Source organism: Carassius gibelio, chromosome B2 (assembly GCF_023724105.1).
Source record: "Carassius gibelio isolate Cgi1373 ecotype wild population from Czech Republic chromosome B2, carGib1.2-hapl.c, whole genome shotgun sequence".
NCBI classification, from domain to species: Eukaryota; Metazoa; Chordata; class Actinopteri; order Cypriniformes; family Cyprinidae; genus Carassius; species Carassius gibelio.
In genome coordinates, this window is record NC_068397.1 from 24,976,220 (window position 1) to 24,999,423 (window position 23,204).

A 23,204-nucleotide genomic window follows, 5' to 3' on the forward strand; every position below is an offset into this window, starting at 1 on the left:
TAAACTGAGTTACCTGTTTACTATCCAATAACAAGAATACTTGCACTTTCGTGACAGCGTCACTCGCACACCCATATTTAGTAGGCATACCATTTTAGAGAACAAACCTGTTAGACACGAAGAGCCTGAGAGAGTTTATTAATATATATTTTTTAACGACGACAACAAATTCAGGCATTCAACTTCGTTTGAGGTAATTAACATTCAGAATTAAGTTTTGTTATTGTTGTATAAGTATAAAATCACCAGATGACTTTGTTTATTAAAAAATATTACTTTGTTTATTATTTCATTCATGTAACTTTTTGCGTCATGTTTTTTGAGTGATGGCGTGTGGCGGGTTTACGTCCGCTCCGGTTTGTTTTATTGAAAACGATGAAAATGGGAAGCTGCGTGTGAGAAAAGAGGCCAAAGACATTCTGGATGGGATCAAGGACCCGGTGGTGGTGGTGTCTGTGGTGGGACTCTACCGTACTGGGAAATCTTACCTCATGAACCGCCTGGCAAGACAACAGACAGGTTTTGCTTAAAGAAATGGCTTAAAATCTTCCTCACGTGCTGTCAGGCTACTAAAATGATATTGAAAAAAATATTTAAAATAATTTTTCTTGTCATCTTGGGCATCTTAATTTGTTTTTTTATTTTGTCTGTCTCAGGCTTTGCTCTCGGCAACACTATTGAATCAAAAACCAAAGGTATCTGGATGTGGTGTGTTCCTCACCCTAATAAAAAAGGACACACTCTGGTGCTGCTGGACACAGAGGGACTTGGGGATGTAAAGAAGGTGAGAGCACAGAATCCACAGTGTTTTCATAGCAATATTAACTCTATAGCAACATCCTTCAACTTTCATCACCTGATCTGTGCATTCAGTTTTCATTATCTATTCAACATGCCATGGATATGTTATTTAAACTTCGCTCACAGGGCCACAACACTACTCTCAAATGATGCTCAAACATTGTTTAGTATAAAAAAACTGTTTGAATTATTTGCTATTAAATATAAATAAGTGGCCAGTTACTGACACTCACAAATTTTACCATTTCAGGGGGATGAGAAACATGACACATGGATCTTCTGTCTGGCTGTTCTTCTCAGCAGCACTCTAGTGTACAACAGCTTAGGAGTCATTGATAACATGGCACTGGAAAAGCTGCAGTATCCTTCTCACACTATAAACAAACAAAACATGCACATACAAATGCAATAGATTGAAAACACTCTCTCGTAGCAGCAATATAACTCTTCCTGAACTGCGCTGAATGTAGCTATGTTACAGAACTGACGGAGAACATTCGTGTGAAGGCAGAAGAGAGTCAAGATGAGAATGAGTCAGCAGATTTCATGAGTGTTTTTCCATCTTTTGTCTGGGCTGTTCGTGACTTCACTCTGCAACTGAAAAAGGAGGATAAACCAATAACATCAGACGATTATCTGGAGGGTGCATTGGAATTAAAAAATGGTGAATAACAGAGTTGACACTAAACGCATACAGTACATATTTACTTTCAGAGTGCATGGACATCTAAATTTTATGTAGAAATTAAGATAATGTGGAAATACACAAATTACAAGTCCTTTTAGACACTTAAGTTTTGAACACGTTTCAGCCATCCATCCGACCCAGTTTGTAGTATTTTCATTCCATCTTAGTCCAAGATATGGTGTAGTGTCATTTTACTTGGCTGCTTACAACACTAAAAAGAAAATTGTTAACACAAGATAACATTTAAATCTATTATGGTCTGATCAAAGAGTGATTGCAGCAACATTAAATTTCTCTGCCTAAAATAAAAAAATGAACAAACATTAAAAGTGCAATAGAATGCAGGGTAGCACTTTATTTTACAGTCCTGTTCCTCATGTACATACTGTGTACTTATTATAGTAATTACAATAACTATGTAATAACTAGGTACTAACCCTGAACCTACCCCTAAACCTAACCCTACCCCATGTAGTTACCTTGTATTACCAGAACTTTCTTAGATAAATACACTGTAAGTACACTATAAGTACATGTTAGTACACGTACTGTAAAATAAAGTGCAACCGAATGCAGAAATCACTTTTATAAGGTGTTTGAATACAATTGGTGTCACCAGCTATGTATTGTACCCGGAAATAACGCCTCTCTCTCTCTCTCTCTCTCTCTCTCTCTATACAGTATATAAATAAATCAATTCAAATAATTTTATTCGTTTAGCAGATGCTTTTATCCAAAGCGACTTACAGTGCATTCAGGCTAACATTTTTTTTTACCTGACATAATATATAAATATATAAAGTATATTATTATGTAAAGTATAATATTATACACTTAATATAATATGATATTGTATTGTACTATAGTTATTATATCCAAGTTGTCTGTCTGAAGCGCAGCATTAGGTTAACATTTCAATAAAAGATTGTGTACTACAATTATGAGCCATTCTATAAGGTGACATTTTTAGCACTTGACAAACGGATAGCGACTCCTAAGTGGCACTTAAAGCACAGCTTACGTGCGACTGTGTTAAATGCATTTTTGGGAAACACACGTGAAACAATAAGGAACGATTGCAAGATGACTTGTAGAAAACGTTCTTAAGCACTAAGATCAATCGTTATCTAAACCTGGCCCTGATTTGACAAGAACATCGCCAATTAAACGATTGAGCTGTTTTGTTGTTGGATGTAGTAATGAGCATTCTTCATTTATTCCCGACATTCTGAGCCACTAAAGATGCAGAGGATTAACGTTACTTACGTTTTTGAAGGGAATAAACCAATCTGCCTAAATGCGTTTGTTCACGTGATTCATTGTGATCAAGCTTCATCTACAGAAGTTAGTTAGGTTTTTTATGCATCTTTTTCATGAATCTGTCCTAATATGTACCAATTAGCAAGTTTCACGGCTGAAGTTTACAGTCTGCTTGTCACCCCACGGAAGAGAGGGGTGGGTGAGCAGAGCTCACTAGCATTTAAAGCAACATGGACTAAAACAGTTAACTGAAAACAGAGCTGTTTTTGACAGGGTAAAAATGTTGTTTTTACACAACCATTGAGAAATTTTAACCATAGTGGATATCATATGATATCATTGATGATTAATAATTATCTTATTTTAGGTAGCTCACCTCAGACTGTGCAGTATAACCTGCCACGCCGCTGTCTGCGGAATTTCTTTGCGGAGAGGAAGTGCTTTGTCTTCCCTCGACCTGCTAGTACACAAAACATGTGGAAAATGGAGGAGTTGACTGAGAAAGAACTGGACTCAAAGTTCCTTGAGCAGGCAAACACCTTCTGTCATTACATCTACAACAATTCAGAGACAAAAACTGTCAGTGGCAGTCGTACAATTACTGGAACAGGTTTGTGTCTTTACAGAATTACTTGTAAAAAAAATGCATAAAAACATGTCACGCTGCCAGTCTTTGTTTTCCTGGGTGTTCCCTAATGAGCTCACTTCCCCTTAGGCACTTCACCATAGGCACTTTAATTCCGCTAGTCTGGTTGTGTCTTCACAGTAATTGCACTCCAATTAGAATCGCACAGGTGTTGACTATACTCTGTCATTAGTTTCCCTATATAGAGCTGTCTTTCTCTGTTGTCTTCATGGAGTCCTTACCCTATGTGTCTCATGCTCTCGTTCCCCCGAGACTTCCTCTACCTTATCATTCTTCCGAGTTCCCCGTTTCATCCGGTTCCCTCTTTTGGTTATGTTTGTCTCTCATGACTGTTTATTTTTGTAGTTACCCCTCTGTTTAAATAAAAACCCTTACCTGCATTTGGATCTACCCTCTCTTTGTGTTTTCCCAAACCCAACCGTGACAGAAGGACTTCATCATGCCTAGATCCAGCGGTGTGAGATTTCGAATCGGTTCCCCAGCCACCATGGAGGAACGGAGGGGGAGAGTCCGGAACTTAACCACCCTTCATCAAGAAGGAAGGGAGGTGGGTGGCCTGGCGCAATTGTTTTGGACTTTGGCAGTCGGGTTAGGTTACAATGATGCAGCACTAAAGGATTGGTTTAATAATTGCCTGGATGATCCTTTACCTCAATGGGAGATGAAGGGGTTAGAGATCCTGGACTTTTGGGGGTTTACCAATTACCTGCACCATCGTGCTCAGTGGAATGCAACAACCACACCAGAGTTTCCAGACAAGGCTGCCAGCTCAGCCCCACAACCCAAGATGGCCACCAGCCCAGCCCCACAGCCCAAGATGGCCGCCAGCCTAGCGCCACAGCTCAAGATGGCCGCCAGCCCAGCACCACAGCACAAGATGGCCGACTCAACGCCACCGACTCTCCATCGTAGAGGGCGGAGGAGGAGACAGGCAGCTACTGTTCCTCAGGACCCGGAGAACGCTCCCGAGCGGGCGGCTGCCGTCCATGAGGCCATTCCCGATGCGGTGCCCGCTGCTGTTCCGGAGGCGGTGGCCGAGGCTGTTCCCGATGCGGTGCCCGCTGCTGTTCCGGAGACCGAGGCGGTGGCCGAGGCCGTTCCCGATGCGGTGCCCGCTAATGTTCCGGAGGCCGAGGCGGTGCCCGATGCAGTCTCCGAGGCGGTGCCCGATGCAGTTCCCGAGGCGGTGCCCGATGCTGTTTCCGAGACCGAGGCTGTTCCCGAGAAGGTGCTCGATGCTGTTCGAGAGGCCGAGGCAATGCCCGATGCTGTTCCCGATGTGGTGCCCGCTGCGGTTCTGGAGGCCGAGACGGTACCCGCTGCTGTTCCGGAGGCCGAGGCGGTGGCCGAGGCCGTTCCCGATGCGGTTCCCGTTGCTGTTCTGGAGGCCGAGGCGGTGCCCGCTGCTGTTCCGGAGGCCGAGGCGGTGACCGAAGCCGTTCCCGATGCGGTTCCCGTTGCTGTTCCGGAGGCCGGGGCGGTGGCCGAGGTCGTTCCCGATGCGGTGCCCGCTGCTGCTCCGGAGGCCGAGGCTGTTCCCGAGGCGGTGCCTGATGCAGTTCCCGAGGCGGTGCCCGATGCAGTTCCCGAGGCGGTGCCCGATGCTGTTTCCGAGGCCGAGGCTGTTCCCGAGAAGGTGCTCGATGCTGTTCGAGAGGCCGAGGCAATGCCCGATGCTGTTCCCGATGGGGTGCCCGCTGCGGTTCTGGAGGCCGAGGCGGTACCCGCTGCTGTTCCGGAGGCCGAGGCGGTGGCCGAGGCCGTTCCCGATGCGGTTCCCGTTGCTGTTCTGGAGGCCGAGGCGGTGCCCGCTGCTGTTCCGGAGGCCGAGGCGGTGACCGAAGCCGTTCCCGATGCGGTTCCCGTTGCTGTTCCGGAGGCCGAGGCGGTGCCCGATGCTGTTCCCGAGGCGGTGCCCGATGCAGTTTCCGAGGCGGTGCCCGAGGCAGTTCCCGAGGCGGTGCCCGATGCAGTTCCCAAGGCGGTGCCCGATGCTGTTCCCGAGGCGGTGCCCGATGCTGTTCCCGAGGCGGTGCCCGATGCTGTTCCCGAGGCGGTGCCCGATGCAGTTCCCGAGGCGGTGCCCGATGCAGTTCCCGAGGCGGTGGCCGATGTTGTTCCCGAGGCGGTGCTCGATGCTGTTCCCGAGGCGGTGCCCGATGCAGTTCCCGAGGCGGTGCCCGATGCAGTTCCCGAGGCGGTGCCCGATGCTGTTCCCGAGGCGGTGCCCGAGACAGTTCCCGAGGCGGTGCCTGATACAGTTCCCGGGGCGGTGACCACGAGGACGTGGTGGTCGTCCGCTCCGCTCTGGGGGACTCCGGCGGTGACTATGAGGACGTGGTGGTCTTCTGCTCCGCCCTGGTGGACTCCGGCCTCGACCACAAAGACGTGGTGGTCTTCCGCTCCGCCCTGGAGGGCTTTGACTTTGACCACAAGGCCGTGGTGGTCTTCCGCTCCGCCCTGGTGGACTCCGGCCTCGACCACAAAGATGTGGTGGTCATCTGCTCCGTCCTGGTGGACTCCTCAACATGCCCTTCATGGACTTATGTTTTGTGTTTTTTGAGTTCTGTTTCTGTCTGTTCCTTTTAGTTTAGTCTGGCCCTCCTTCCCTCCCCCTGAGCCTCCACCTGTCCGCCTCCCTCCTGGACTCCTTGTTTTGTGTTGCACCTTTCCATTCCTCCTGGTTGCTCCTGTCCCTGTTTTCTGTCCCTCCGTCCCTCCCCCTGGTCCGCCGCCGTTCCACCTCCCTCCTGCCTCTTTTTCTGTTGGGGTTTTCCTGGGTTTAGGTGGAGCATCTGGTAGCTGCTCCGTAGGGAGGGGGTAATGTCACGCTGCCAGTCTTTGTTTTCCTGGGTGTTCCCTAATGAGCTCACTTCCCCTTAGGCACTTCACCATAGGCACTTTAATTCCGCTAGTCTGGTTGTGTCTTCACAGTAATTGCACTCCAATTAGAATCGCACAGGTGTTGACTATACTCTGTCATTAGTTTCCCTATATAGAGCTGTCTTTCTCTGTTGTCTTCATGGAGTCCTTACCCTATGTGTCTCATGCTCTCGTTCCCCCGAGACTTCCTCTACCTTATCATTCTTCCGAGTTCCCCGTTTCATCCGGTTCCCTCTTTTGGTTATGTTTGTCTCTCATGACTGTTTATTTTTGTAGTTACCCCTCTGTTTAAATAAAAACCCTTACCTGCATTTGGATCTACCCTCTCTTTGTGTTTTCCCAAACCCAACCGTGACAAAACATTGTTATAAAACTTTGATTAGCATAATTTCTATCGCTCTGTAGAAATCTGAGCATTTTCTACTGTGTGATTCATAGCTTCTCTAAATGATTAATTGTGCCAAAAAGAAAACCCAATTTTTTATCTTACCATCCTTTATTCAGCTAAACAGCATGTCCAAAGTACCCTTCCCATTGGTTGAAATAGACATATGCGTTCAAAGATTGTAATTAACTGATGTTTAGAGTTTATGGCTGTTACAAAGACAAGTATGATTACTCAGGACACTAAAATTAGTCTGGTATTTGGGACATTTTATGTGTTATTTTAAAAAGTCACTTATTACACCATTAAGCAGAGCAATGAAATGCGAAAGAAATAATAGATGTCTGACTTAACTATTGTGTTTCCTAACAGCTCTGGGTAATCTTGCTGAGGTTTATGTTGAGGCGATCCGCAGCGGGAAGATTCCGTGTCTGGAAAACGCAGTGGTGTCTCTTGCTAAGATCCAGAATGTCCGTGCAGTGGAGGAGGCCCTGCAGCTCTACATGACAGAGATGTTCAACTCAGTTCAGCTTCCAATGTGCCCAGAAGAGCTGTCCAACATCCACACAGATGCAGAGAAGGCGGCCATTGAAGTTTTCATCACTGTGTCCTTCAATGACAATGGCCAGATCTACCAAAAAGAGCTCATGGTACCTGCTGAAACACACATCAAAGTAACTAAGACAGACAGACAGAAAAAGAGACAGTCAGGCAACAGAAGACACACCATGTCTTAGGAACATGGCAAAAGAAGCCTATAGTCTTGCATAATAAGAGGTAGCTACCGTATTTTGTAGACTAAAAGTCGCACCTGGTATAAGTCGCATCAATACGTAAGTCGCATTGGACTATAAGTTGCATTTATTTAGAAGAAACAAGAGAAAACATTACCATCTACAGCCACGAGAGCCCTCTCGTGGCTGTAGACGGAAATGTTTTCTCTTGGTTCATTTCTCTCGGTTCATGTCAATTAATTTTGATAAATAAGTCGCATCTGACTATAAGTCGGAGGACCAACCAAACAATGAATGCAGATCATTCTGATCAAAACTGAAAATGCACATATTTAAAACAATTTTTTACAAATTCTCTTATTGCTTCTTGCATTTTAGGGAAAGATTAATGATGAATATCAACAGATGTGCCAGCAGAATTATGATGCATCTCGCATGCAGTGTGAGGAAGTTCTGCATGATGTGTTTGATGCATTGGAAAAAGGAATTTCTGACGGATCATACCTGAAGCCTGGAGGATCCCAAAAGTACATAGACATGTTCAGACAGCTGGCAGAAGAGTACAGAGCAAGAACAGGCTCACAAATAATGGTACAAAACACTAATATCACAATCACAAATAATGGTACAAAACACAAATAAACAACAAACAGATTTGGAATGACAAAAGGATAAGTAAATGTATTAAGTTTTTGTTTTTTGTAACAAATCCTAATTTAAAACTGTAATTGTGCAAACAGACATTTTGAATGATGCTTTGAATATAATATATGTTTTTATCTACAGAGTGAAGAAGTGTTGAGCAAGTTTTTGAAGACAAAAGAAAATATTGGAAAAATGATTCTACAAGCTGATCAATCTCTCAGTGCAGCAGAACAGGAGAAAGAGGGTACAAATCAAATGAGCTGTACACTTCTCTATCATGCTATCAATTAAGGCTGATTGACAGAATTATATGATACACAAGACGATACACATATATATATATATACTCATAAATTTCTATTCTAAATATCTGTTAAGCTTTCATACTGCATATCTTTATTGCTGGGTGTGCATGCACAAGTAAACTGCAAGACTAAATGTATGTGAACACATGCAGCCATTAAGCTTTCTTAAATATAGGGAGTTATGGGGAGTTATGGGGAGTTATGGGGAAGTCGTGGCCTAATGGTTAGAGAGTCGGACTCGCAATCGAAGGGTTGTGATTTCTTGTCTCGGGCCGGCAGGAATTGTAGGTGGGGGGAGTGCATGTACAGTGCTCTCTCCACCTTCAATACCATGACTGAGGTGCCCTTGAGCAAGGCACTGAACCCTCAACTGCTCCCTGGCCGCTGCAGCATAAATGGCTGCCCACTGCTCTGGATGTGTGTTTGTTCACTGCTGTGTGTGTGCACTTTGGATGGGTTAAAAGCAGAGCACGAATTCTGAGTATGGGTCACCATACTTGGCCATATGTCACATTACTTTATTTTTAGTCGATTTTTCAAATGAATGTGTTTAGCTGTTTCAGCTATATCCACTGACAAGCAGATAAATTTAAGCATGCAGCCATGTAGTTAAGATATTTTTAGTAGAAATGGATGTAAAAGGATGGCAATGACAATCCACACAGCAAGAGTGATGTGTTCAGTAAAACACAGTTAAAAGTTTTCTTTGTCCCTTTGCAGGGGAGAAGATGAAGACAGAGATTCTAAAGCAGCAGAAAAAAAGCCTAAAGAAACAGAACTGGTTACAGGAGCAGATGTTTAAAGACATGCAGAGAACCCATGATGAGCATGTGATTCAGATCACTCATCAGATGGAAAGAGAGCAGGACAGAATGAGAAGAGACAATAAACGAGTCATTGAAGCCAAACTGAGAGTAAGAACTGTTTTAAATGGATTTATACAACCCAAAATAGGTTGTAAATTTTCAATCAGACACATAATAACTAGACTAGAGGCATCAGCAATAATCAAAAGGTGAACATTTATTAATAAGTGTAACAATATACAAACTGTATAATCACGAGAAGAAGGAGGCGGGAACCGGCGGACATTTAAATACAATATATAACCAGGCCTGGTCCTCTCTTGTCCTTCACTGTCGCTCCTCTTTTATATCCTTCCGATCTCCTCCATGGGACTCGAGACTGGTGAGTGGTGCAGGTATCGCTCATTTCCAATCACTCCACCGGCCTTGCTCTGTTCCCACGGCTCTCAGCCCTGTCCCACTCGTCACAATAGGCAATTCTCTAACTCAGCATTTTTTACAATGAATACATTACTCCTTTTTTTTTTTTTTTACTTTTTTAGTGTGCTCCAAAAAAAAGTTCACATTTACAAGATATAAACATTTAAAACTTACAGTGCTTTTAATAAACATCATCAGTTTAACATGCTAAGAATGCTAACCTAACATATAAGTATATAAACCATAAATGTTTAAGAATCACTTAGGCTACCCCTAGGCGATTCATGTTCAGGTAGATCTTAAACTGCACGCTCATGCCAGAAAACTATTAATTTGCCAAAATGCTTGGTTTGACTTTTCGGAGATCATCTACTCTTCCCTATGGACTACCTCTGACCTACTTTCTCAATGATATTAATTTCTGCATATTGAATTTTAAAATGTTGAATTTGATGTTCCCAATTTCCTCTTCATCTTGAAAACTTGAAGCTGGATTTTTAAAAGCTGGATATTTACAGTCTAAGATTTCAGAACAAAACATGTGTTGTTTGAAAAAACATCTATAAAACTCTGCCATAAAAATATGCAGTTCTGTTACATTTCAAATGTTTAATATTCAAGTAAAAAAAATGTAATTCAGAACTATGTTAAATGCCACATAATAGTTTTGTTAAATTACATTTGTCAACATTTGAAATTTATAAGAAGAGAAACTAAAGTAGAAGCCAGCAAGAAGAATAATGATACTAGATGGTGTTTCTCCTCATGGTTTTAGAGGAGCAGCTGGCATGTAGGCCACAAAAAAGGTGGCATCAAAAGTGGCAAAAAGGCAAGGAAAAAAACCTAAAAGCCATGACTAAAAGCATAATTTGATGGTGTCCTGAGTATTTGAACTGGGCTTTTGGACACATCCCAAATGTTGTCTTGACCAATTAGATATTGTCTTTGGTTGGGGTGTTGCGATGTTTCTCCTCCTAAATCGACATAAATCACGTTATCTTATCAGTCACATGGTCCGAATTTTCCCGCTCTCGCAGAGAATAATTTTGGACATGATTTCTATAACAAGAATATGATACATTTGACAAAGTATTGTTTGAAAGAAGCAGTTAAAGCATGACTTTCAAACTCATACATACCCAACATGAATATAATCCTATAAACTATTAAATTGTTATTCAAAATACATAAACAATAAGTGATTAGCACATGATATGAAGTCAAATGTGTGGGTTACATACATAATATGGAGTTATGCATAGAAATGATTAGTTGCTCATAAGTCCTTTTATTTAGTCATTTAGGTGCATATATACATGGAAAGGCAGTTTCTGTGCAATTCTGTGGACGTAAAGGACATGTTCTGTGAAGACCAGAGAGGTTAAAAGGTCTCCTAAGGAATTTCAGTGTGGTTCTTGTCCTCTAGGTGGCGGGAAGTCAATCCAAAGAGCTTGTGATCATGATTACTATCATGGATTTACATGTGATGGTCATGCTGTGCTTCTCTTTTACCATCATCTTGGTTATTTGCCCCAAATTTGACAATCTCCTTCCTGAGTTGTTCTTTGGTGTAAATGTTGCAAGCTGTTCTGTGAGAGAGTTGGTTGATTAGGCTTGCTTCAGAGCTGGCACTAGGATAAGATTTACAAAGATTTACCTGTTGTCTTGGGCCTTTCTGTGAAATTCGGCTTCTCGTGTTTCAACCATGTTCTTGATCCAATCTTAAATTTTGTTCTGATACTCTAAATGTATGTTACAGGAAAGTCAAGCTCTTCTAAATATGGGCTTCCAGAGGGAGGCTGCCCGGATGCAGAGTGAGATTAACAGATTGAAAGCAGACATGGATAAAGAGAAATCATCACAACACTCCAAATTTGGCCAGGTTTTGAATTGTATCGGCATTGCAACAACAGCCCTTGCACCAGGCTTCACCCCTAAACTGGTTGGTGTTGGTATTTCCATGGCATCAAATTTTGTTTGAATACAAGCTTATTCACACACACCTAAACCTATATAACAGTTGAATCAGAATTACAGCAGTTTGTCATTCCTTTAGTCAGTGAATTAGTCAAATCAGTTCATAGGCATTGCTTACTCACAAGATGCCAATTATTTTGAAAGACCAGTATATTAACCTCTAAGCAAGAACCAACATTTGTCATGAACAAAGCTGTTACCAAGTTATTCAGGACATGGGCCCTTTGTAACTTTAAACAATTTATGCAATGTATGTAATGTTAGATTTTGTTGTATATTTTTGTTATATTTTATTTGTTTTCTATGTGAATACTACTGATAGACCTACAGTATATATCAACCAGGCTGAAGAACTGGCTGAATATCATTGTCAACTGATAACTGTGTACAGCTTACCGATTATTAAAAGCTCTCTGTAATGTTAGTGCCAAAATCTATCAACAGCACTTTCATCAGATAATAAAGACGTTTTTTTTACTTTTAAGTGAATTTTGTGAATCTCAGCACAATATTTAGTTTTGAGTTTTTAGCCTAGGCATATAATTGAAGGAAGATAATAATACGTTTTAATTTAAATGGGTCATATGATGCAATTTCAAGTTTTCCTTTTTTTGTGCATAGATAAGATCCCTAAAGATGCAAAGACTAAAATCTCAAACCCAAAGAGATCTTCTTTATAAAGTTTAAGACCTGTCCACGTCCTCCTAAAATGCCTTGTTTAAACATGCCCCCACATGTCTATGTCAATGTGTGGGAAGATTTGCATAACACTGCCCAAATATTCATGCAAAGAAATAAGGCCGATTCTCACTGTTGTATTGTTGCTGCAGATAAAATGAGTTCTGATGACAGAACCATTGAATTATGTGATCCTTAAATAATTTTTAATTATTGTAAAGGACTGTAAAAAAAAACAGTGCAATGCACTGCAAATTCTTTGAACTGAGACAAAGCATAGTCCTTCTAATAAAAACCTAGGGCTACTGTACATGTGTATTTCTCCCTCTTTCACCCCCAATCAAGACAGAGACCTCCCCGCTGTTTGTTTCAGTAAGTTTTGAGTAAGTTTGCTCGGTGCACACACACACACACACACACACAAAACAAAAAAACAAAAGCTTAGCGAACAATAGTGTGGTAAGTTGTGTTTAAAGGTTTATCTAACAGTGACTGCAGTTTTCTGTGAAATATAATAAATGTGTCTTGATTTAGGCTGATTGTGACTTGTAAAGCATATTATGAACATGCCAATGTAAAAATTTAAACCTGTATTTATTTCTCAGATAAGATCTTGCTGCGTATATTGTGCAGGCATTTGTACATTTCTTACTCCTTATCTATGCTGAAGACATCACTGCCTGGTGATGTTGTAGGTTCATTTTATCCTTGAACATTCCTTACCTCCTAGCCCATGCCCATGACTTATACATGCCAATGTATCCTTGGTAGTGAGTATATATTCCTTTAACAAACAATAAACCTCTGAAGAAGCTTAAACAGGGTACACAATGTTTTCTTCCTGCGGTTTTGCATTATACTATTACTGATTAATGAGGCTGAGTACTGTATATTATACACTATACATTAACAACTTCTCGGTTACATTGGGGGGAAAAAAGCAGAATTAATTTTGCTGAATGACTGTGTAGTTTTGGTAAAACAGTCTCTTCAAGTGATGTTCACCACATAACTTATTTTACACACACACAAAAAAAACGGTGCAATTTATGAGAACACCTATGGAAAAAGTAGCCGTCTGGTTTGGCCTGTACATTTATGATGTCACTACTTGGCAAAATTTGCAGTGTACATGTGTTTCTTTCATCCTAAATCCTTTCCCTTGTTTTTAGTAAATAGATAAATGGACACAAGAAAATCATTTCATCAGTTTCTAAGGCTGAAGTTTGGAGTCAAATTGACTCAAAAATGGGAAAAGGAATAAAAGAAGTTTGTGACGACAGAAGCTTTGAAATGTTTGAACCTATATGTTAAATAAAGATATTTGAACTGATGCATTTAATGATTCTTTAATTTATGTAATGCTTAAATCCTAAAAAAAAGTATGAAAGAATAGGAAATAAAGTTCTACAAAATACTGTCTTACTAAGCTGAGTCATCTTAAAGGTGCTGTAGGGAACTTTTGTAAAAAACTATTTTTTACATATTTATTAAACCTGTCATTATGTCCTGACAGTAGAATATGAGACAGATAATCTGTGAAAAAAATCAAGCTCCTCTGGCTCCTCCCAGTGGTCCTATTGCCATTTGCAGAAACTCCATCGCTCCCGTTAAGAAATCAACCAATCACAGCTGCGGTCCGTAACTTTGTTTGTGTTCAAAATGTAGAAAAATGTATATAATAAGCGAGTACACCATGAATCCATTTTCCAAACCGTGTTTTTGGCTTGTCCTGAATCACTAGGGTGCACCTATAATAAGTGTTTATATTCGGACTATTTTAGATTGCTTCGGGGGTACCGCGGCGCAGTAACCCAGTACCTTTGTGATTCTTCATAGACATAAACAGAGAGAAGTAGTTCCGACTACGATGTTCTTCCGCAAGACGCAAGCAGTTCTGTTAATCAGAGATGTATAGTAACGAAGTAGAACTACTTCACTACTGTACTTAAGTACTAAAAGGCGGTATCTGTACTTTACTGGAGTATTATTTTTTTCTCCTACTTCCACTTTTACTTCGGTACATATTTTTTACATATAGTTTAATACTTTTACTCCGATATTTTTTTTATGTGCTGCATCGTTACTCTTTACAATTATAATAATGTTACGAATCATTCCATTACAAACCACTGCCAGAACTGTAGATGGCAGATTTGATGAAGCTGGCACATCATTGAGCGAAAAAAGCGATTAAGAAGACTGCGCGTGACTTGACTCATGAACGAGTCATTATCTGGCTCGGCTAGGTGTTCATCTTCAGTTCTCTCTTCACAGCAGTTCAGTCAGTGTACTGTTTGAGTCAATGAATTACTGCGGGATATTGGTTTTTTTTTAACTCAGAGGGAGTGTCAGCCACATTAAACAAGTTAACAGCTTAATTCATCTGTGGATTAATGCGTATTGGAGACGCAAACTGTTTAAAACGATTCAATTCGATTTGGTCGACTGTTTCAAAAAGATCCGGTTACATCGAATGATTCGTTCGCGAACCAGATATCACAAACTGCTTTGTTTTTAACTGTCTTACAACAGACACGGAAGAGAAGACAATGCTGAATAAAGTCGTAGTTTTTGCTATTTTTGGACCAAAATGTATTTTCGATGCTTCAAAAAATTCTAAATGACCCTCTGATGTCTTACGGGTTTGAAACAACATGAGGGTAAGTTATTAATGACATCATTTTGCAAATTGGGCTAACTAACCCTTGTAACCATTTTTTGTTTACAAGAAGTTACAGTCAAAGGAATTGTGATTTGTCCTTTAGGTTAATCATTTGAAATAGTAAAAACAATATGTTCAAACTTTTGACTACTTTCTTTAATAGCAACATAACACAATACTTCTACTTTTACTTTCAGTACTTGAGTAGTAAATTTCAAAATAGACTACTTGCAATACTTAAGTACAAAAAATGTTGAATTCTTTAGTACTTCTACTTAAGTGTGGTGCTTATAGAGCACTTCAACTTCTACTCAAGTCACTTTTTTGATAGAGCACTTGTATTTTTACTCAAGTATGGGTCTCTAGTACTTTATACATCTCTGCTGTTAATTGACCGCTAGATCGTCAAAAGTTCCCTAACCGCAGCTTTAATTCATGCAGAGTGTTATACAATATAGATTGTTTAAAAGCAACTTTACAGGAAATTAAAGGGAGGCAAACAAAACTAAATTCTGTAAAGCAGCTCTAAAAAAGACAATAGAAAACATTCAATTATTCAGTTAAAGTCAGTTCATTGTTGATTCAGTTTGGTTCAATAACAGTAGATTTAATCAATATCTTAAATCAATATATAAAGCAGAGAACCGTGATGTCATCAACCAGCTCAGTTCAGTTCTCATCCAATAGTCCATGTGTCCGAAATCAAATACTTGCCTACTATATAGTGTGCAAAAAATAAAACAAACAACAAAAAAATATAAAAATTGTAATGTGAGACAAGTACATTTACATTCATTTATTTAGCTTTTAATTGAGGCATACAACAAGCGATTCATAATAAAGAGACAAACACAGGAAGTTCTAGTAATAAAGTTTCAGGCATTGGTCAGAATATTAGGGAAAGAGAAAGCAAAGTTGTGAGTTTTTTTTTTAAGATTAAGTCAAGTTGTAATAAAAGAGGTATGTTTTCAGCTATTGCTTGAAAATTCAGCATTCTGAGTAGAGGTGGGAAGATCATTCAACCAGACAGGAATGATAAAAGAGAATGTTCAGGAAAGTGATTTTCTGCCCCTCTGTGTCATTTGTAGATCTCAAGACTTCTGGAGTGGATGAAGATTCTCAAAAGTAAGTGGAAGTAGGATGGTGCTAAAGCTGTAGCTGTTCTATGAGTAAGCATCACTGACTACGTTTACATGCAGCCAATAACCCGTTCAAAACCGGGATATTAGCAATAACCCGGTCGCGCACGGCCATGTAAACACCGGCAAAAACCCGGATATGCTCATATCTCGGTTTTTAAATACCGGGATATTATACCTGGGGTACCCCTTTTCTAACCCGAATATCTGGTCTTGTAAACGCGTTTCGGCATATCCCCATCAAAATGTGTGTTCTGCGCATGTTCTATTCGCAAGGAAGCTTGGTCTTTTGAGTCTTTGGATACAGGAAGAAGAATCGGAAATGACGCATATTGCGTATTACGTCCAGACGCTAACCGTGCGTCGCTGTTTACATCGGGATATTGGCGACTGATTACACATTCCATGTATACAGGAGTAACTCTCTCTCTGCTCACGCATGTAAACGGGTTATCCCGAATGTTTCAGAAACCCAAATAGTGACCTTAACCCGACCATAACCCGAATTTTAACAGCATGTAAACGTAGTCAATGTATTGAACTTAATATGAGCTGCAACTGGTAGCCAATGCAGGGAGATAAAGAGAGGCGTGACATGGTCCCTTTTGGGCTCAATGAAGACCAGATGTGCCTCTGCCTTCTGAATCATTTGTTGAGGTTTGTGCATGATGGAAAACCAGCCAGAAGAGTATTTCAGCAGTCCAGCCTAGAAATGACAGGGGTCTGGACATGTCCTTTATGCTCCGTAAGGAAGGGCCTGATAGTATATCAGAATTCATAGCATTTGAAAAACAGTAGGTGAAAAGTACCAAGGCAACCTACTAAATCCAGTGAGATTCAGAAGTGTCCCCCAAGCCAATAGGCAAAAATGGCAACTTTTATTACACAGTATACAGTACATTAAGTATGTGAATTAGGAAAAAACACAGTCCTAATAACTAAAACCTGCTTTGTGTCTTTTAAGCTATATGAATAAATCAATATGTGATGCAACAGTGATTTGCATGGAAATGGTCATTTTACTTTAAGTTTTTGATTCCTTTCATCATCACTCTGTAATTAAGGAAAGTTGGAAGGATTTCTGCCACAGCTCCTAAAATGGGCTTCACATATTCCTGCATAAAACCACCAGAACTTTCTTTTTCTTTTTTTAGATTTGTTATCTCTTCATTCAGGAGATCAGCTTTCTCCTTCATGTCTTTCTTTATCATCTCCTCCCTCTCCATCATCTTGCTCTCAATGGCTCGGTCCATCTCCTGCTGCTGCTGCTGCAGCTCCTGGTTGAACTTCTCCTGCATCTGCTTTATTTGGTCCTGCTGCCGCTCTTTCTCTGCCTGCATCATTCGTTCACTCTCAATGCGTTTCTCCTCTTGCTCTTTTAACTGCTGTTTCAGTAGAGCAGTCCTTTCCTTTTCCTCTGCAAGTCAACACAGAAAACAAAAAATATGTGAAATATGATGTTACTACCAAACCTCCACCTGAAGTCAAATTTGACTTAGAAATGCTATTGAGTACAAATTTGGGGTTTTGGGTTTATTAAATTATAAATGCTCCAGGATGAAATGAAGTGTAATGAATTACAAGTATTCATTAGGTTGGTAATGATTTACCTTCCATCTTTCTGTCTTTTTCAGTGAGTTTTGTGTCCATGTAGAGGATGCTGTTTGCTTCTGGTCCTCGCTCATTCAGAAACTCATTCAGCACAGCCTCAGCCTGCATATTAACATACATGATTAACTTTCACTGTATAGATAGCTCATCTCCCTTCATGTATATTCAAAGCATAATTTCACAAAAACACGGTCCTCACCAATACACCTTTGTTGGGTTCTCTGCGGTACTGTTCAACAATGGTGTCTCGGTCTCTTTTATAGAGTTCATATCCTCCAGACTGACTGTACACTCCATCCTGCAGCCGTTTATTCACGTCAGAGAACAGATTCTTCAGCAGATCTCTGCACTTTCTCTCTGATGCCATCACATTCTCTTCCAGCAGGCCTGCATAGTGCATATCTATTTCTTCCTAAACACGCATTCACACACATACATGCATCACCTAAACAAGCTGGAAAAGTCTATACTACCATAGGTGAATTACAGTTTAAGGAATGACGATCTGTGCACCTCTTCAGCTTTGAGAAAATAAAAATAACATTTTTTCCCTTGCACACATAAAAGCAATATCTAAACACTTCAACTGTCAATCATTTAAAATAATTCACAATGAAACAAGGATTTGCATAATTTTACGAATTATAAAAAAAAAAACAGCTGCATTATTGTGAGAGGTGCATTTGAAACTTACCCTCAGTTTGTTTATGTATTCTCCTTTGTCATCTTTAAAGGAGCGTTTCATAAACTCAGCGGTGGCCAGACTTGTGAACTTCTGGTGCTCTGAGGAAATATCATCCACACCTACTGGGAACTTGTTCTTCACCTGGAAAGAATTAGCAGCATGCTTCGTCACTGAATGTCTGTTATAATTCGGCTCAGTTTCAAATAATTAATAACTAAAAAATAAAAGCTTTATTTATTGGCTGAATATTATCATATAAGCAAAACAAAAACAAAAAAGCACACACATCAATGGAAAAATTGCTCTGATCATGAAAACACTGATCATGAAAATGAAAAAGGCACCACACCTAGGCTCCAAAAATACAAAAATGTAACTATTACATAGGTGACACTTCAAACACGCAGTCTGATCAGTCTGATAAAGAGCCTGTATGCTCGAAATGTCAGCTATGTGACAGTCTGTGATTACATTTATGGAGCCTAGGTGTGCCGACTTTTTTCTGTTTTTATGCTTAATAATGCCATAATATCATGTGTGTGTGTGTGTATGTGTGTGTGTGTGTGTCTGTATTATTTCATGTAACGTTATATTAATCAAATAACGGTTGCTTTTAACTAAAAAACCCACTAAAGCCAAGCTAAAGCAACTTTAGATTAGAAAAGCCTAGTTTGATGAGTAACTGCACTGATTGAATATGTGTCATAGTGAATATATGAGATAATGTGTCATAGTGAATATATGAGATAATGTGTCAAAGTGAATATATGAGAATGTGTCATACCTTTTCCATCCCAGTCTGATATGTTTTTAAAGCTTCTTGAACAGCTGTCTTGTTCTCTAGATTCGCAAGAGCAACAACTGCATTTTCCAGACAGGGCACCTTACCACTTTTAATTGTGTCTACATAAATCTCAGCCAGATGTCCGAGCACTGACAACACACACAAATACATAAACAGATTTTACTTGCCATTATAAAACCATATGGGTCTGAACACAACATTTTCTCAATATTAAACTGGTAAAACACTCACATTTGCCAGTAACTCTGTGTCCTCCTTTTATTGTTTTCACGACACTATTGTGAAAGATGTGGTCACAAAAACGCCCCGTGGCCTGTAGAAAATCAGGTACAAGATCCTGTTCTTTCAAGCTTTCTAAGCATTTCATATTTTGAGGTGAGGCTGGAGAAGGGAACACGAAACACTTCCTGGGGGATGGGAAATAGTTTCGGATGCACTGACGAGGCAGGTTGTAGTCACTGACTTTCTTGTTAATACCTTTTAGAAAAAAATATAAAAAATTTAGCAAATTGCAGTAATTATTCTAGCAATGTTTAAGTCTCTTATAAATACCTTTCTTGAGCTGAAGGGCAAATTCAAGGTAATCGTCCTCAGTCACCCTCCTTCCTTCAATTTCCAATTCCAAGGTGAAATCTCTCACAACCCAGGTGAATGATGGGAAAAACTGCACAAACTTACAATCCTCTTCTTCCTCCTCATCAGCTGCTGCTTCTGTCGATCTGATCTTGATCTGCTCAGTGAGTTCAACGACGTAGCTGCAGCACATTAAGAAATAACATCTTCTAAAGTGTATGCTTGCATGTGAAAGAGGAAGTGGGTTATTTGGTTAAAGGATACTGCAGCTTTTCCACTGCAGAGTTATCAATAGTGCCACGGCTGTTGTACACCAATGTGCTGCTGAGCAGAACAGCCAGACAGAAGATCCAGCTGTCATTCTTAGAGTCTCCCTGAAACACACAATGTCTTCAAATCAAATCATCCACAACATATATCAACAAGACTAAGTCTACAGTACAACTTTATTCTTGTCCTCACTTTGTCCACATCACCAAGTCCCTCTGTATCCAGCAGCACTAGAGTGTGTCCTTCTTTTTTGGGATGAGGGACACACCACATCCAGATGCCTTTGGTCTTTGACTCAATAGTATTACCGAGAGCAAAGCCTGAGTAAACCATGTTTTTTATTATTAGAATTGCATGAAGCTAACATGTACACATTAGGCTGGCATGTCTAGACAGTTCTCTCACCGGACTGTTTTCCAGCCAGGCGGTTCATGAGGTAAGACTTCCCCGTACGGTAGAGTCCCACCACAGACACCACCACCACTGGCTCATTGATCCTGCTCAGGAACTCAACAGCGTCCTTACAGACAGAGAGTGATCCTTTCACATTCTCCACCAAACATATGGGTGAAGACATTAGTCCGGCTTTAGACATGCTGGCTCTCTCTAGCTCTTCCTTTTTGCTAAAGGAAAAAAATATATTAGGTTACTGCAAACCGAATATTGTAAAAAAAATAATGTATAAAGACCTCCACTACATACAACAAAACAACTAATTCTTCACCAACACTGACTTCACAGAAATCTATTATTAACTTCCATAAAAACTGTATGAAATGGTCGCTGATAGGCAACTGTCATTTTGGTTCCTCACATGCTTTATTACTTTACTAGAATTACAATTTTAGCTAGATAGTGAGATATTTGCATGACTATATATATTGATAAAAAAAGGACAAAAAGAAGAAAGCTGATAATAGTGCCATATAGGGCAGGTTAAAAAAATAAACATTTCCTCTGGCTTCAAAAACATTTATTTATTTGTATTAGCAATTTTACATGGTTTATTAAATAATTTAACATATTCATTACGAATTCAGGTTTGGGACCTTTATGAGAATGGCATCAATCACTGCCAATTTAAAATCCCAGAACTATGCTTTTTGTCACATCCTTCATCACAACACTATTTGGCTTCTTTAATAAACAAAAAGACAAAATTAAAGACTATTTTATTATTAACCTATAACTATTTCTTGCAAAATTTCATATTCACCCACTCATCAAAATCCTTGTTTTTAAAACAAAGAGGTTCAACAGTATATCCAAACTATTTAATCTTCCAAAAATCTTAAAGAGCCACACAGATGGGAAATCAAAAATTACCTGTATTACAGTGTATGATGTAGCTGTCCATCAGTGTAAACAATGTGCAAAGTAATTAAACCAAAAAGTACACGATTTATAAAGTTATTGGCTTCTAAAGTAAGGATTCGACTCTGAATCGCTGAAACGAGTCGTTATAGATTTCAAATATTTTGCCCATCTCTATGTACGTCACTAGGAGCACTTTGCATAATAATCTCCGCTTACCGTCTTGGGAGAAACGGAACTCTGAGCTGCCCCCCCCCCCCCCACCCACACACAGACGCTCTGTGGTGTGATAGCATCATGTAGAGGAGACAGTGTGTTTTTAATTGTAAAGGCAAGTTTGTTTTATTTTCACTGCCAAAGAATGAAGATCAGAAGAACCAATGGCTAAAATTAATTTTTACCACAATACCAGAGCAGTACAACAAATCCTTGTTGTGTTCACAACATTTCACTGATGACTGCATTTCTAATCTCGGTGAGTACAGCGGGATTTTCAAAGCGTTTGGCCATAAAAGAGGATTCATTACCAACTTTATTTAGACCAACGAGCATCTCCAAATCACAATGCGAAGTACGATTATGAAGTTACGTGTTTGTTTTCTCCCGAGCGTCTTATCAGTATGTGTGTGTGCTGTCTGTGCTGATCTTCATTTACAAAAACGTCATTAAAATGAAGTGTAACTACGTGAATACTCAACGAAGAGACATGAGAGAGATATCTATAGAAAGCTTGACATGTATACTTTAAAACTAAACAAGTGCTGCCGAAAACAGATATTCTGTGATAAAGTAATCCATATGAAAACAACGCAATGTCTATTTTTCATGTCTCCTTTCATTATATGTAATGTGACCACGCCCCCGCGCTGAACGCGCTATTCAGATTCAAACTGAAGCGCGCGGCTTGAATACACCCACACAGAAGAAAAAGCAGCGAAACTGTTCATGTTTTTTACTTTACTGTTTGCTTCGCGGTAAGAGGAATAAGACATAATTCACCCCAAACAGATGCTAACGCATTGTTTACCGTGAAGTTGTGTGCGGAACAACCAATCAAAACTATGTCAGTTGACCAATCAGAACACAGTATGGAACCGAAAGGTGGGGTTTAAGGAAACTGAATCTTTTGAACAGCTTCGCGAGAACCATTTGGGGATCTCTGAGAATTGAGGTAATTTTAAAATGATATTTTGACAAAATGACAATGTTTTTTAACCTTGGATGGATTTAAACCTATTGTACAGGACTTATAAACAGTGATAGGAAGCTTAGAATTTTCATCTTACTGGCTCTTTAAGGCTTTTAAATTTAAAGATTTACAGATTTTTTAAATTAATTTTGTTAAAGCTTTCATTATGTATTATTTATTTTTATGTTTACATACGTCTATATGATGCTTTGCATGTAATATGTCACCTCTTTGTACGCAATACTGACATTCTCTGTACTTTTATCTTTGGTACCTTGGCATTAATAAAAAATAAATAAATAAAAAAAAGGGTGTGGAGGCACTGACCCAGATCCAGCATGATGACATTAATATGCCGAATCTGGGCCAGCACCGGTGTCCTGACATTTCATCCTACCTGTCAGATTTTCCTACCAGAGCTTACTGCGCATGCACACATCAATGTCGCTTCCTTCTTATGCCGAACAACAATATTTAATGTATCTGCATTACTGTAGGGGTATAGGGTTGGGGTAGGTCTAGACTTTAAGAAAAACATTTATTGTTTCCTGTAGCTGCATCCCTTCTAGCTACAACCACAAATAAAAACACATAATTACTGTGTTTGCTTTACTGTAAGGGTAGGTTACCTTGCTGGTTATGGGAGGCTCAAAGAGTCCTCAGATTCCATCAAAAATATCTTAATAACTGTGCTCTGAAGATGAATGAACATCTTAACAGTTTCG

General features: G+C 40.0%; 2 protein-coding genes across 7 annotated transcripts in view; one reads left to right on the forward strand and one right to left on the reverse strand.

Annotated features, from left to right (window-relative positions):
- Positions 1-23,204, reverse strand: part of LOC127950495 (guanylate-binding protein 1-like) — a 54,142-nt gene that overhangs the window by 29,623 nt on the left and 1,315 nt on the right. For 2 of the 6 annotated variants that reach the window (XM_052547595.1, XM_052547596.1), the window contains exons 2-11: positions 20,382-20,599; positions 20,169-20,296; positions 19,971-20,080; positions 19,686-19,888; positions 19,365-19,610; positions 19,113-19,261; positions 18,338-18,469; positions 17,843-18,055; positions 17,643-17,745; positions 16,892-17,449 (exon numbers count right to left, since the gene is read on the reverse strand). The exons of 2 other annotated variants lie outside the window; for them this stretch is intronic. In XM_052547595.1, coding sequence (XP_052403555.1) covers positions 17,052-17,449; positions 17,643-17,745; positions 17,843-18,055; positions 18,338-18,469; positions 19,113-19,261; positions 19,365-19,610; positions 19,686-19,888; positions 19,971-20,080; positions 20,169-20,296; positions 20,382-20,571 — 1,872 coding nt within the window. In that variant the 5' untranslated portion in view covers positions 20,572-20,599 and the 3' untranslated portion in view covers positions 16,892-17,051. Of the gene's footprint in view, positions 1-16,891; positions 17,450-17,642; positions 17,746-17,842; positions 18,056-18,337; positions 18,470-19,112; positions 19,262-19,364; positions 19,611-19,685; positions 19,889-19,970; positions 20,081-20,168; positions 20,297-20,381; positions 20,600-23,204 lie in introns of those variants that run through there. 2 more of the 6 variants (XM_052547597.1, XM_052547598.1) reach the window with 2 other exon arrangements.
- LOC127950494 (guanylate-binding protein 1) lies at positions 18-12,500 on the forward strand. The gene is made up of 11 exons (XM_052547594.1): positions 18-193; positions 325-519; positions 657-784; positions 1,052-1,161; positions 1,272-1,465; positions 3,117-3,359; positions 7,036-7,313; positions 7,776-7,988; positions 8,184-8,286; positions 9,068-9,261; positions 11,333-12,500. The coding sequence occupies exons 2-11, from the start codon at positions 327-329 to the stop codon at positions 11,552-11,554; spliced, it is 1,878 nt and encodes a 625-aa protein (XP_052403554.1). The 5' UTR covers positions 18-193; positions 325-326; the 3' UTR covers positions 11,555-12,500.